Source organism: Phalaenopsis equestris, unplaced genomic scaffold (assembly GCF_001263595.1).
Source record: "Phalaenopsis equestris unplaced genomic scaffold, ASM126359v1 Scaffold001027, whole genome shotgun sequence".
Taxonomy (NCBI): Eukaryota; Viridiplantae; Streptophyta; class Magnoliopsida; order Asparagales; family Orchidaceae; genus Phalaenopsis; species Phalaenopsis equestris.
The window spans coordinates 193,188-208,137 of record NW_018165466.1 but is presented as its reverse complement, the minus strand read 5'-3'; the positions used below and the strand labels follow the sequence as shown (position 1 = coordinate 208,137).

Genomic DNA, 14,950 nt, shown 5'->3' with positions numbered 1-14,950 from the left:
GGATCACTGGTTGGCCTTCTGGACGAGATTGAGAACTCATTCGCTTAGTTAGGTGAAATCCAACAAGGAAAGAAGATGCAAGAGCTGCTTACTCATGTGGAGAAAGTGGAGAGAATAGAGGAAGAGAAGAACGCTCTTCATCAGGAACTGTCGGACGTCCTGGATAGATGCTTTATACTCCAATATCAAGTCGATTCAGATTGGATGACGGAGCGAGTGATCCCCTTATAAAATATTTTCTCTCTGACTAGCTTCCGAGTATAATTTGTAATATCTTTTTTTCTTGAAATAAAATTTATTTATCTCTTCTTGATTCATATGTTGATTTGATTCTTCTATTAACGTGTTATTGACATTATTATGCAAATCTATTTTTACCCCTATGTGGCAGTTATGCTTATTCTATTTTTCCATATATAAGAGTGAGTGGTTTGATTGATGTTTGACTAGTACTATCCTTTTCTCTTCGCCTCTCCTCATCCCGTCGTCTTTCTGCTCATTGTGTTCAGCTTTGGTGGCTCCAAAGTACTCTCCAAAAGCCTTCGGTTGATCGTTTCAACCGATTGATTAACGATCACTCAAGAGTAGGTAGATCGGCTACAGGAGGCTTGCATCTTTGATCCCACTATCAAGCTTTGTGCTGCATGTGAGAATGACCGAGCGACCACTCCGTATGGCTCTGATCTCATATTCTGCAAGGATCAATTCCACTTTGTCTTGAGACTGCCTCTATTGGGATTTGCGAGTCATTTTCAATCATTACATAGTCATTACCACTCAGATTCTGTTGAATTTCATTGTTACAATCACAAAATCTGTCATTTTTCATCGTTCGTTAGGAATTCTTAGGTCGACATAACTCTTCACATATCTATTCTCATTCCGAGTTAATTCAAACATTTATGTTCAGTTTGCCTTCCTTTGTAAGGTCTAGTTGCTAAGGCTGAAGAATAAGTTGAAGGACAAGAAGCTTTGGTTATGCATTGATTTCTTCTTCTTAGGGCTGGTTTGTTCAGAAGAGTTCGTCCAGCAACCTCCTATCAAATCAATGAAGAAGGTGCCTTATTAGGTAATGGTGGAAGCACAGGGATCGAAGGGCAACAACTTTCAGTTGGCTATTAGGGTTGTAAATGAATCAATTTATGAACAATTCGAACTCAGCTCGATTAAGGCTCGATCATGTTCGTTCAAATTAGTAAATAAAGAAGCGTGAATAATTTTAAAAGCTCAAAGTTTAAATAAACTAAACATGAACATAGTTGAACTTGCTCACATATGTTCACGAACAAACTCGTGTGTTGTTCAACAAACAACTTATTAAATACTCAGACATTAAACTCGATAATAACTTGTATCATAGATGATATATTATTTAATAAATTTAATTAACTATAATTTATTTAATTATAGATTTAATAGTAATATATTATTATATAAATAATATTTTTTGATTAATTATTAATTATATCATGATTTTATTAAAGTTTATGTAATAGATGTGAAAATACGTAAGACTCATGTAGTATGCATGAAATGCACCTTAAAATTAATTTTAAACCCTCCACAAACCTCACATTCCCTCTGGCCTCTCACAGTTTCACATCCTCTAATTTAGTTTAAATTTTTATAGAGATATTATAGTCCATATGATCATGGTTCATGAGTTACTTTCATTTTTACAAAGTTTATAATCGATAAATTAGGAAGTATGATCAAATTTATAAATTTATTTATTAAATTTTTTATATGAAATTATATATACTCGTTTGAATCTTATTTTGGCTCGTTTAAATACTCACTGACTTGCAATAAACAAATCAAGTTCAAATATTGAAAATTTAAAACAAATAAAGCTTGAACAATATATGACAGTATTACACAAGCTCAAGCCGAACATAAACAACTTATAATTATATCAAGTCAAATCTGAATCATGAGATACTCAGCTCGACTCTGCGGGATGGCCTTTCCACTGGTATCCATGACCAGGCGATTATTGACCGGGCATTCCAACCGCATGTGTTAAGAAGAATGATGGAGAAGGACTAGGCGAACGCTAATGCTCGAGAGGCTATGCAGGATGCGGCGGCTGCAAAGAAGAAGGCATGAGCAGAGTCGCCGCCTCACTTTAAAATCTTATTTAAATTTAAACTATATTAGTATTTATTTACGTTGATCAATCAAAAACATTCTCCAAATGAAACTTCATGATATACTATTTATTTTTGTTGATCCATCGAAGAAAACGAATCACAAATTTTATTCTTATTTTTAAAACTCTTAATTTCCAAGACCCACCTCTAAACAAGTTATTAGTCATCATCACAACATTATCAACATTTCGTAGACGAGACGTCACGGAACTTGCCCGTCCATCTGAAAACCAAGGCTAATAATTGATGGGTTCATTTATTTATTTTTATTTTGAATGTTTAACGTACATGCCACATAATTCCTATGCATTTATATTATATATATATATAAAAGGTATTTTATTTTTTTCAAAAGCTAGTAATAATGATATTTTTTTTGTGATATATTAAATTTGTGCTGTAAATATACAAATAAAATTTTAGGTGTTAGATAGGTGATAGCATAAGTAACATATGGTATGTGTGATATAAATAATTTATGTTATAAATATAAAATTTAAAATTTAGGTGTTAGATACTTAAATACATCTTTTTTTATTAATAATTTGTTTGAAATTCTTTTGAAATTATTTTAATATTTAGGTTTTAGATACTTAAATACATCTTTCAAGTTCCAAAACATTTCCTCACATTCCCTAAACATTTCCTCACATTCCCTAAACATTTCCTCACATTCGTTCGTCCATTCGAAATGTTGATTTTTCTTTAATGGATGGCATTTTAGGATCTGCTGTTAAATGTGGTCAATATATTTGAGCTCATATATTAAGGGAAATTTAAAAGCATACCATGCAATTCTTATGTATTTTCAGATCTAACACCTGACCTTTCATGTTTATATTTACATACTATTCTTATGTCAAGGATTTGAGTCATATATAAATGTTGCAACAACATTATTTATTTTCTTTCAATTAAGGGAAATTTACATGCATACCATACAATTCTTATGCATTTACAGATTTAACACCTAATCTTTCATATTTATATTTGCATACAAGTCTTATGTCAAGGATTTGAGTGCCATGCATGTAACTACTAAAGTTTGGGTGTTAGATATGTAATTAAATTAAAATTACATTCAATCTCTATGCTTATTTAACTATGTTTAGCACGTGTATTTGATTTGTGAATAGTCGATGATGTTGGTTTGCTCTTATCTAGAAGAATTAATGCACACAAAGTTTCCACCAACTTTCAGTCGTGTTCATATTTTTTTGTACAAAAATGTTGGCATTTCAAAAATAGTTATGAGTAATTTATCATTTCTATTTTGATCCATGAACTATTGTGCTCAGCCGCTCATAATGTTGACAGTTTCAAACCAATATTTGATGTTTTATGGTGTATTAAGTGTTGGGAAGTGCAAGGAATGATTTAAATAATTTTTATGTAGTGTGTTGCAATGTTAAATTTAGATCTTTTCTCAAACTGATTTATCTGCTAATGAAATTGTAGTTGAGGTTGAAAATAGCAGTAAAAATCTGAATATTGTTTCAAGAAAACCGAATATAGTCGTCAAAACAAATAATGCTGAAGTTTTGGCAAAGAAATTTTCGTTGTTTTTATCTTTTGCTATTTTGGAATTTTGTTTATCAATGGCTTTGAATCTTTTGTTGGTATAGTTGTTGTTTGCAAGATGGATTCATTGGAAGTGGCATGTGTTGGTTTTGTTTCTCTTTTGCTGGTTTGAAATTTTGGATGTATATGTTTTTTTTTGTTTTAGCTATGACGAATTCTAGAGATGCAGAGATGATTCAACCAAGCTAGAAATTTTTTTTCTATCTTTAAGATGGAATCACCATGATTAAAATTCAGGTAAGTTCTGAGCTCTTCTTTTCTCTTCTCCTTTTCTTTGATGATTTTTGTGAAACTCAATGGAATCTTTTTGCTATTAATTCACTTATTGTTGGAAGGTGGAAGCTTTTTAGTCATTTGGTTGTTGGAATATGAAAATATAGAAGTTACTACAAAACATTTTTGTTTATTGTTGAATGGTGGAAGACTGAAAGCTTTTAAGGTATTATGTTTGTTGTTGGATGGTGAAATCATCCACAATTACTTCTAAAGAGGAAGCAGGTGCAGGCTGCAGCTGTTTTGTTAAGTATTACGTCTCTTTGACATATGCTTTTTGTCGAGTATTACTCTTCTGTCATTTCTTATTAGAAAAATTTACATACATACCACTCAATTTCAACTAACTACTTTCTGCTACACTGCGATCATTAATTTATGCACTAATAGATACCATCTAAGCTTTGGCAACCATTATCACGATCATTCGAATGACTTGTATGAAACACCACTTATAATTTGTGGTATTTAGAATTGCATGCTTATAGACGATAAAATTCAACGATTTGTGCTTTTTAGAATTGCATGCTTGTAGATATAACTCAAATATGCTCTAGCAACCATTATCACGATCATTCAAACAACTTATATGAAACACCACTTATGCTTTGGGATATACTGTAGAAACAACAAGCTCGACTTAATTCTTAACATTTGGAAACATCAAGCTCTTGGTTGGCTCGGCTACTAATAAGGCATTTTCAATGAAAAATTCTGAGATTAGACAGAAGAAAAATATTTATGCTTATGGTTAAGTTATCCTTGGTTTCCTTCATTTCAATTTGTTATTTTCCTTCTTATTGAGAAGAGTGAAACCTAAGGATCTACTTTTACTCATCAGGAATCTCCACTTACTTATCTGAACACACATTTTTTTCAGATATGAACAAATATTTCTCTTTTATCTTTACTGATTTAGAACAGATACTTTATTTTGAGCAATGATGATTTCCAGAGATTGCTTGAGGACTCAACGGATTTCGAATTGCTTGAAATCTTTACTGATTTCAAAGTTGATATTTTTTTCTATTCCATAAGAAGAGAAAAAATTTGAGTATCTTTTTTTTTTTTTTTTTTTGAAGAGGTAATGAAGTATAAATATGTAATAAATTGATGTGTTGTAATTTTTATAATTTTTTTTGTAAGATGTAAATATTTGAATGTATAAATTTTATAATTGTCATTGATTTTAATGAAGTAATATATTTTTTTATTTAATATTTGTTCATGTGCGAATAAAGCTTTCAAAACATTACCATGATTGTGAGTTTGCGACATGTAATTATAAATTTACATTTTTTCCTCTTATTTCAAAAAATATTTTTTTTTCAAATTTAATGATATAGTACAATTTTATGAATATTTGTTCATTTGCTTCAATGATCTAAATGTTTTATTTCTCTCAAACTTTTAATAGATTAAGAAATTTTGCTTCAAAAAGTTTTTTTAAGCAAACACTTTTTCATTCAAAATTAAATATTTTAATTAATTTAAAATTTTTATATTTAAATTAGCTTTTTATTCATATCGAGCCTAATTCGAGACAAACACAAGCCGAACACGAACAACGAAAAATTAGAGTCGAACACGAACAAAGTGTTCACGAGCTAGTTCAAACATGAGCCGAACACGAACAAAGATATTTTTAAACGAGCCGAACACAAGCTAAATCTTGGCTCGCTCAAGTTCGGCTCATTTACACGCGTACTTACAAAAAGGAACAACTCTCCCCTATGCTATGCTATTCTTAAAGGGATGTTTGGTAGTTGAATTTGAGCAGGATTTATGATCTATTAACATAAATCCAGCCTAATAAAAAAACCAGACAAATTAAATCCATACTACGCTAAATTCAAAATTTCCCCCCTTCTTTACTTTTTTTTTTTTTATGTAAACCTGAATTTATTAAATCCAATTATTATGTGAATTTAAATGATTTAGCTTAGAGAGAAAGTCACGGGAGTGAATGTATAACAAACACCATAAAAGAATTTAATGAATTTAACGTTAAATTAAACCAAATATTATTTTGGATTTACACTATTTGAATTTGATAAATCCAGACTTACTAAATATTATTTAGCCTAAATCTTATATGCAGCCAAACACCCCCTAAGAGTGTCAATTCTTACCAATCTTCTCCCACATCCCTCCTTATTACCACATGCCAATAAGCTTTGTTGGCAATCGCCTTTCTACAACCTCTTAACTAAAACGTAGATTGAACATATTGTGCTACCACCCACTCGTCCTCCAAGCAATCGATCAGCCTCCCCAACAACCTTCACCATCGACGATTCTCATTTTGTAGCCTTTGGCTTCTACCCTTATTATTATGGCCATACACCTTTTGTGAACAATGAAAACTATGTCTAGCAAGATGAGACAGCGAATGTATTTGAAAGTCTGGATGAGAGATTTTTCTTGTTTTTTTTACGCACCTGTAATATAAAGACACCTTGTGGTTAGAGATCAAACACCGAATCATGAGATCAAGTGGGTTGCATGATTAAGTAAATATGACATAACCATTAAGCTGCTTATGAGTTTATGACACCAATTTATAGAGCGTCGGAGTAAGTAATACTTCATTATCTCCTTTTTTACTTCATCTTCATCTTCTTCTTTATTAGTCTTATCCTAATTATTTGGAATAGTTTATATGAATCCTCATTATCCATGAGTGCTGCATGAGACATTAACTTCATCTTGCGCAATTCTTAACCATGCTTACTTAAAGTTATCTCTGCACTTTCTTAATCATTCCATTTCAATTTTTTCCAGTTGTTGTATTGGCGCAATTTCTATGCTCTATTTTACATGCCCAAATAATGAAAGTTTATCTTTTATTACCTTGACTACAATAAATATTACTTCCAACATTCTATTATATCATCATTACTCCATCTATCCATGCTGATCTTCCTTTGACCAAGTTTATTAGCATAAAAATGTATACATTCCCCTTATAACGGTACGCTGCCTTCTCAAAACTAAGGAAATGTGATTGCATGCAATAAAACAGCTCCTAAATGCTTACATAAATAAAATAATCTAGAATTACATGTAAGCTTCATCATGCCATCTTTAGGGTCTAAATCAAAACAGAATAAATAGAAAATTTTGATTCAGCAGCACTTACATGACAAATAGAAAATTGTTGGCTGTGCTGCTGAGCCTAGTGTCAATCACTAGCTCTGGATCTTTTCTACAGCTTTTTTTGGCTGTTAAAGAGAAGAGTACGTATAAGTTGTACAAATACTTGTATGTGTAAAGTCGTAAGTAAAACATGTTATAATATGAAATTACAAGCTACTGGATAATCTTATTATAATTACACACAGAACTAGAATAAAGGAGTGAAAAAAATTGCAAATGTCAAAATTTGTCAGGTTTAAATGGGAATTTCAATCAAGCTATTCAAGTTCTAAGCTTGGTTTTAAAATGGTCTTCCATGCAAAAGGAAGGCATGAATTTTTTTAGGCAAAAAAACCCACTTTATCCTGTTGATATGAATGGGCATGGATCTTGAATAGGTTTGGCAAATAAATGGTTCGTGGTAATTTACACCAAAAAAAAAAATCCAAAATCTGTGTTAAGAAAATCTCCCAACTTTTATGTGAAACCATTAAGCATGAGCCAATATAATGAACCACAAAACAGCAAAAAAGTGAAAACCACATAAAGAATATCAAAATTTACAGTTGGTACACTTGCAAAGCTTGAGTACACCGTTTCTCAAAAAAGAGAATGAAGATTTACATACATACCACTCAATTGTTATGTATTTACTATTTCCGGATAACCCAAACTTTAATTTTTACATATATGACACCTTACCAATACATGAAAATGTTCATTTTACTTTTTAAAAGTTAAAAAAGTGACATTTTTAAAGATTTGGATGGCATAAATTAAAAAAATAAGATTATCTGTTAGATATTTTAATACATAAGAATGGGGTGGTATGTATGTACATGCCCCAAAAGAAAAATAAGGCCCAATGCCTCCAAGGCAGATAAGCGAGAAGATACCTATAAGAGAAAGTGGGTTAAACAATGACAAAAAAATCATCTACTTCAAACTTCCTCAAAAGGGTACCTTTACGCCACTCTATACACTCAGCTCAGAATTTCTAGCACAACGATAATAACAATTAACAGAGATTGCACACCATTGCCACAAAAGAAAAAAATCTTCCTTTAGTTGCTACTCTTTTTCTCCAGTCCTGCCCTTGTTCTTTCCCTTCTCAAATTTATTTCTTCATTCTGTTTTTGCTATTTAACAACCAATTCATGCATCAGGCAGCATGGCACACACGATTTTTGGTATGCACAAAAACCCATATCTGAATCAATTTAATTACATACCAAAAGCCTCTTTAATGCTCTTCCATTTATAGAACTTTAAGGGGGTAGTTTTAAAACTAAATTTGAAGTATAAATTTCCGCACGGCCAAAAAAAGCATCCTAGCAAATTTTAAAATCTAATTTATCCCAAATATAAAATACTAAGATGTTATTCTCCTAAAAAATCTTGGCTTATCCTAACAAATTATTGAGTCAAAAACCTAATACAAAGTCTTAGAATCGCAAGTCTGACAGATAAATATATCAAAATTTTGAAAAATACTCAAACTCTTAAGTCAAATAAAATTGGCTAGAATCAATTATAGCTGAGTTTAAATCTCACGTTATGAACTTAAATATGTCTTCTAACGTTAATTCCCCTTATCATGAAGGAACCAAACTGAGAAGCCAGAAAATTCTTCGAAATCATATAGCTAAAGATTGATCATCTTTAGTTACAAAGTCTGAAATTGAAAGTTTGGTAGCATGTTTTCAAAACAATATAAGCTTAGACAAACAAATGACATAGCATCTGTCAATTTCATCGTATCCCATTTTGTTTTAAGATAAGGATCAAATTGCAATTCCATCCACCAGTTTGATTGATATCCATGAGTGAGTAGGAATTTCTCTGGTGGATCGGGGTATCACTTGATATTCAATCAAAGATTGTGCATATCACACTATGTGCCATTTACAAATTATAATATACAATATAAATTAAAAAAAAGAAAGAAAAAAAAAAAGGTATCCATTACGAAATATAAAATAAAAAAGAGCAGATTTTCAATGTGGTGGTTAAAAACGTTACTCTCGACAACACATTGATTTAGCGGCTTCATCAATAGATTGGAAATATATAAATATCACCCCTTATCATAACTATTCTAGTCTCCTGATACGTTTATTCATAATGTAAGCATAACATGAGTCCTACTGCTGCATATAGTATCATAAAGGAAACAATTACCCTCGTTAGACCTCCTTTATTCTTTATTTAGTTAAGATAATACTTCTTCGCTGGCAAAAGAAGCTTGAATACATACTATGAGTTCTGAATCAAACACTCACACCTTTTATGTTTAGGGTGCTCTTTTAGTAACTACTAGTCCAATAGAAAATCACTTATTGATGTAAGAAAAGTATGTGCAAGTGAAACTCCTTATTTTGAATTTGGGTGAGTTAATGCTGGGCACCTAACGAACAATGCTGCCACTCAATATAGTAACATATGTTCTATTTGATGCTCAAGACAAATAATGAAGTCATTTCTAATTACTACATTTTAAATGGCATAGAGGATTAGTAAAAGTTGCTAAACAAAAACATATTGATGGGTCCGAAGGCCTACAAAAGAATGACTATCATAGGTCAAGATTTGGTTATTGACTAATTGTTCTTGGGCTGGGTCCTTCAATAGAGATATACTAATGCAAAAAAGGAATTGCATCCAACGACTCAAATTAGAGAATTATTAGGTCCCATGGGCGCTATTAAGTTAAAGAATGTAATTAGGGATTCTAAATTAGTGTTCATTCCTACCAAGTGAACTTCGTAGTGCATACCAACAAGATATTTATAGGTATTATATAATACATATCAACAGAGAACAGAACACTTGAAATTTAGAACGAAAAGAGTAGAACTAGAAAATAAGAGATTGTGTGATTAAATTTTATTATGTTGTTCTGTATAAAAATAAAATGGGACATTATACATAAATTGGTAAAGAAATAACAATTAAAGAAAGAAATAAATTTGAAAATCAGCCATCAATGCTAAAACTATTCTTTAATACTAGAATCCAAATTTAGCGGCACAACAAAATGGAGTCCATGGATTGCCAGACTGCCATAAATAAAAAGGTTCTGACTACGAAATCAAAATTATCTCAATGTGACAACATCAAAATTATCTAAACAAAAGATTTTATAAATCTTGACCAATTTTTATCAAAATGGCACTTATATCTTTTTAAGTTCACTATGAAATGATAAATGATTATGAACAAAAGTCATTTGACAAATATAATTTTCCCATTTATTACTAATTTTTGAAAATGTGCCATTTGAAAGTACTTTCCTTTGAGTTGAATTAAATTTTTTACTAATCTTAAATTATTCAGGCTTAGAGGGGATTGACGTAGAGTGACCTAAAGTCTTGGATTCACTCATGTAAATAAGATGATATGTAAAAAAAATACACAAAAGAACACAATTCACAATCTATAGTAATAAGATACTCTCTTGAACAAAAAATAGTAAACATGTTTAATTTGGTCCAAAAAATAATTTCACTCACCAAAATATGAAACTTTGTAGAAAATCTGAGAACAAATAAAACTATCGCAATGACTTAAAATTCATATTGCAAACCAAAAATTGGCATGTAGCAAACACAACCAAAGATCAATTAGTCATGCAAAACCATTCACACGACAATTAAATAAAAAAGAATAAAAAATAGAAATAACCAATTTAAAGATTCAAGCCTCACTTTGTTGCAATAGAAGTATGCCTGGGAAGCCGCTGTCAAGGCTTGCACCACAATCGCAAAATTCTCATCCAATCAAAAGAGAAACATAAAATTTATTAAATAATTCCTATTGAAAAAGTATGTCACGGGGTTCTTATTCATAACCCCAAAATAAATAGCTTCTTAGAATCCTCTAAAATTTGGTCTAAATTTTGTAAGTTACAATTCAAGCATCAAAGCCAACCATATAAGATAGATAAAATAGAAAAGTCAAATATAAGATAAGCAACGAACATGCAGTATAAACTACAACAAAAAGCCTCAAATTGGTTGGTGCAACGAACCTCAGAAGAAAGATCAAACGCAACAAAAAAGCTTAAAAATACATTTTTGGCAAAAGCCTACAAAAGATCTGATCATTGGTATTGCACAAACAACCGTAGGCCCTAAAGCACCACAGCAAGCTAGAATTGAGAAGATAGGAAGGTAAAAAAATAGCACTTTAAAAATCAATAGATGGCTAGTTCAAGCCACTAGAAAAAACTAATTGAGAAAATGCGTGAGCTGAATTAAAAACATGTATAGCAAGCTATAAATAAACCAAATCCATCATAATACCATGCACAAGGGAACGCATATCAGTCTAATACAAAACAATATCATAAACATGTTATATTAAGAAAAACAAATTATAAAATAGCACATTAAGACAACTAGAAAAGCATAAAAAATTAGAATGTCATTGTGCCCACCTTAACACTTTATAATGCATCTTTGAAAGAATAATCTTACATATTTCCATCAAGAAAACAATCAAGAATTTTTTATTTAGTTATTTTGTTCATGGGTCTAGCGAGTGGCAGTCTCACAAATCTGTAAATATTTTCTACTTCATAATGTTGTTTTTGCTAAAATAATGGGGAAAGACATCGTCAGATAAAAAGGAATAAAAGTTGGATAGCATTGCATGCATGGGAACAAACCAACTGACTAGCAAAAAAGGAAGGAAATAGAAAGGAACATAAAATACTAGACATACATTGAAGCCAACAAAAGAAGATATGGAAATAATTTGGTTGGCTCTAATTCAAACTAAGAAGTTCTCTGACATTTTCTTGCAATATTTTGACTTTACAGAGAACTTATTGGTTGTCCAACTACAACTTTAATTCAACTAAATTCCTTTACTTCACTAAAAATATATTTTATATCAGATAGATTATAGCATGTGAGAAGGGGTTTTGATTATGGTATATATCTTGTCTACTTTTCCCTTGAACCTTTTTATTTGACTTATCTTAGAGCCAAAGATTAAGAGTGGCACATGCAAAATAAAAATTAGGCACATACAAAATAAAAATTTTAAGTGCTAAACTGAAATCAGTTCAAATTAAATAGATATGACTCAAAATTAATCTATTCCAAGTTAAATTAAAAGAGATTACAAGTCAATTTATTTAACTACATATGCATTACTCTATACTAAATAAATATTCTAAGTTACTTTTCAATTTGACTCAAACAGCATTTAAGAAAGGTCAAATTCAAAATCAAGTTGAGTCAATACCAAGTCAAACTTCTAATGGCACTTGAGCAATTTTGAATTTGATTCTTTTTAACATATCCATTTAAATGCCATGGTAGACAAAATGAACCACAATCTTAGAAAACATGAAATTTGAGAAGTTTAAGCAAACCTATTACAGATAACCTCATGAATAATCTCAAAAAAATGGACATAAAAGCCTATACATCAATACAAATGAAAAAAAAAAAAAAAAAAAAAAAAAAAACATGGAACATGATACAAAATTCAACAAAGCCATTGAGTGGTTTGTATTGATAAGAAATTTCAATTTCAGAATTTTTAAGTATGTTCATCTCAGTCGCACGAATGGAAATCCAAATAGCCAATGCTTATTTCTTGCAAAAAATAAAAATATAGCTTGTTGCGTGAAGCAAATATTTATTTCATTGAGGAATCATCAGCTATCGATCGCCCACACCACTTAATTCATTCCTCATCCGACAAGTTGACAGAAAACTATAATTTGTCTTCTTTTCATCTCTAACCAACACATAAAACAGCACCATGATCCTATCTTATAGGCATGTATCAGTTTATTAGCTAAATCACTTCAGATTAAAGCAGACTCTTTCTGAGAAAAAAACAGTCATTTTTACCCAACAAGTAACACTCTTCCGAAACCCCATAAAGCCCTTCTAATTTTCCCACCGAGCATCCATTCCCTCGTACTCAAATTATTCGTAGAAATGTCTCAAAGAAAAGAAACTGACCTTCGTACCGGCGAACTCCTGTTGGAGCTCCTCCGCAGGTATGATTACGGGCCACCGCTCGCCGGCCTCACGGAACATTTGTTCGGTCTCTAGCTGGCGCCCACGTTCGAGGATTCGAGCACGGATGTCCTGAGCTGGAGTGCAGGCGGCGTCTATTACCTCCTCGACGCCGTTTACGTAAGTGACAGTGATTTGAGGCGGGTTGTCGTCTGTTCGTCGCTTCAGGACAATTTGGCACGCCGGATTCGACTCCCGGGCCTTCCCCGCGTTGCACTGAGCGATGAACTCCATGCAAGCCGCCGTCCGCGAGTCGAGAGCGTTGAATTCGATCTTGACCTTAGATAAGAACTTCAGCATCTTGTCCTCCTATGTCTTCCTCCTCAAAACAGAAAAATAAACCCTAGATGTTAGAGTAGGAGCTGTAGGAGTAAATTGGCAGTGCTCTCCAATGACTCAATTCCCTCGCTAGGGTTACGCTGGAACAGAGCTGTTCATTCGATGGACATTCTAGTTCAAAATGACTCAAAGTTATTCGATGCGATACATTAGATTTCTGACAACTAATTCTGGCGGCAGTGGGGAGCCGTAAAGCCTTTTGTGATGTAATATTTGACTGTTTTGTATTAAATATAAAAATTTAGTTGTGAGATAGTTAAATATGTAAGAAATTTGTGTTAGGGATGAAAATGTCCCAATTTTTCAAACATTTGTAATTATTCATACTTAAAAATTTTAATTGCCCATAATCTTATATATTTCATCTCAAAATGAATTGGTGTGTGCTGAAACGTCTGTGACAATAGAGTGATTATTTAGCATTTTAGCATTTCACGAAAGATCTAACACATTCTTAGGTAAAATAGAATCAAACAGGAGGAAACCCCTCGATTTTGTATGTGAAAAATCATAGAAATAAAGGAAAATGACGGGGCTTAGCACGGTTGAAATAATCAACCATGTAATTGTGAATACACAAGTCAACTTTTTTTTTGAGTTAGGGAAAATAAAATACAAAGTTAATGTATAATATTAATCCCACAATAATGCCTCTAAGGAGTCACCAAGGCCATTGTTGATTTCTATTGAGACAATAGTCTGTCGTGAATATTGTAGACAACAACTGTTGCACCTGTTTATTGTAGAGATCTTGGTTAAAAGTCATGATAGTAGTTAGTCGTTTAGGGTGTAAAGGGTTGTTTCGACAGGAATGGTTGTCCACAAAGGCCGTAGTAGGGAGTTGCAAGTTGTGAGTTGTGAAGGTCATAGTTGGTCATATAGGTCGTAGTGATGATATGCAATAACAACTATAGAACGCAAAGGTCAGAGTTCGGAGCTGCATAAACTGTGATAATGTTTATATGCCACAGAGGCTTGAGTAGGAAGGTGCATGACCGATGATAACTTCTGTAGGCTGTTGAGACCGAAGTTGGAGATACATGAGTTATGTATCGTGTAGACCTTACTTGGTCACGTAGACCATGGTGGTGAGCCGTGATAACGTCTGTGGGCCGCAGAGGGCGGAGTTGGGAACTACATGAGGTTTGATGACATTAATAGGCCGCAAAGGTCGAAGTGGGGAGCTGCATGAAATTTGATAATGCTTATAGGCTGCAGAGACCAGAGTTGTGAGCTGCATGAGATGAGATAACATCCCTAGGTTGTAGGACCAGAATCTAGAGTTGCAAGGGTTGTGGACCGCATAGGGCGAGGGACAGTCGATCAGATCAAAGAGAACATGTGAGGGGAGCCGACCAAAGGGAACAAAGTTGATTTGATATTAAGTACAGAAGAAACAAATGATGGACGAGAAGGTTGAGTTGT

At 32.3% G+C, this 14,950-nt stretch overlaps 1 protein-coding gene across 4 annotated transcripts; it reads right to left on the bottom strand.

The window, feature by feature from the left end:
- Positions 1-2,007: 2,007 nt before the first annotated feature.
- On the bottom strand, positions 2,008-13,708 carry LOC110032774. Of its 4 annotated transcripts, none has more exons than XM_020736524.1 (3): positions 13,138-13,706; positions 7,150-7,231; positions 2,008-2,089 (listed from the first exon to the last, which is right to left on the bottom strand). In XM_020736524.1, exons 1-3 carry the CDS (start codon positions 13,484-13,486, stop codon positions 2,023-2,025), a joined length of 498 nt encoding a protein of 165 aa, XP_020592183.1. In that variant the 5' UTR covers positions 13,487-13,706; the 3' UTR covers positions 2,008-2,022. The 4 variants fall into 4 exon arrangements, with proteins under 4 accessions (XP_020592183.1, XP_020592182.1, XP_020592185.1 ...); XM_020736523.1 differs by lacking the exon at positions 2,008-2,089 and adding an exon at positions 6,112-6,448 and having other exon boundaries at positions 13,138-13,708; XM_020736526.1 differs by lacking the exon at positions 2,008-2,089 and adding an exon at positions 6,378-6,448 and having other exon boundaries at positions 13,130-13,697.
- Positions 13,709-14,950: the final 1,242 nt, after the last annotated feature.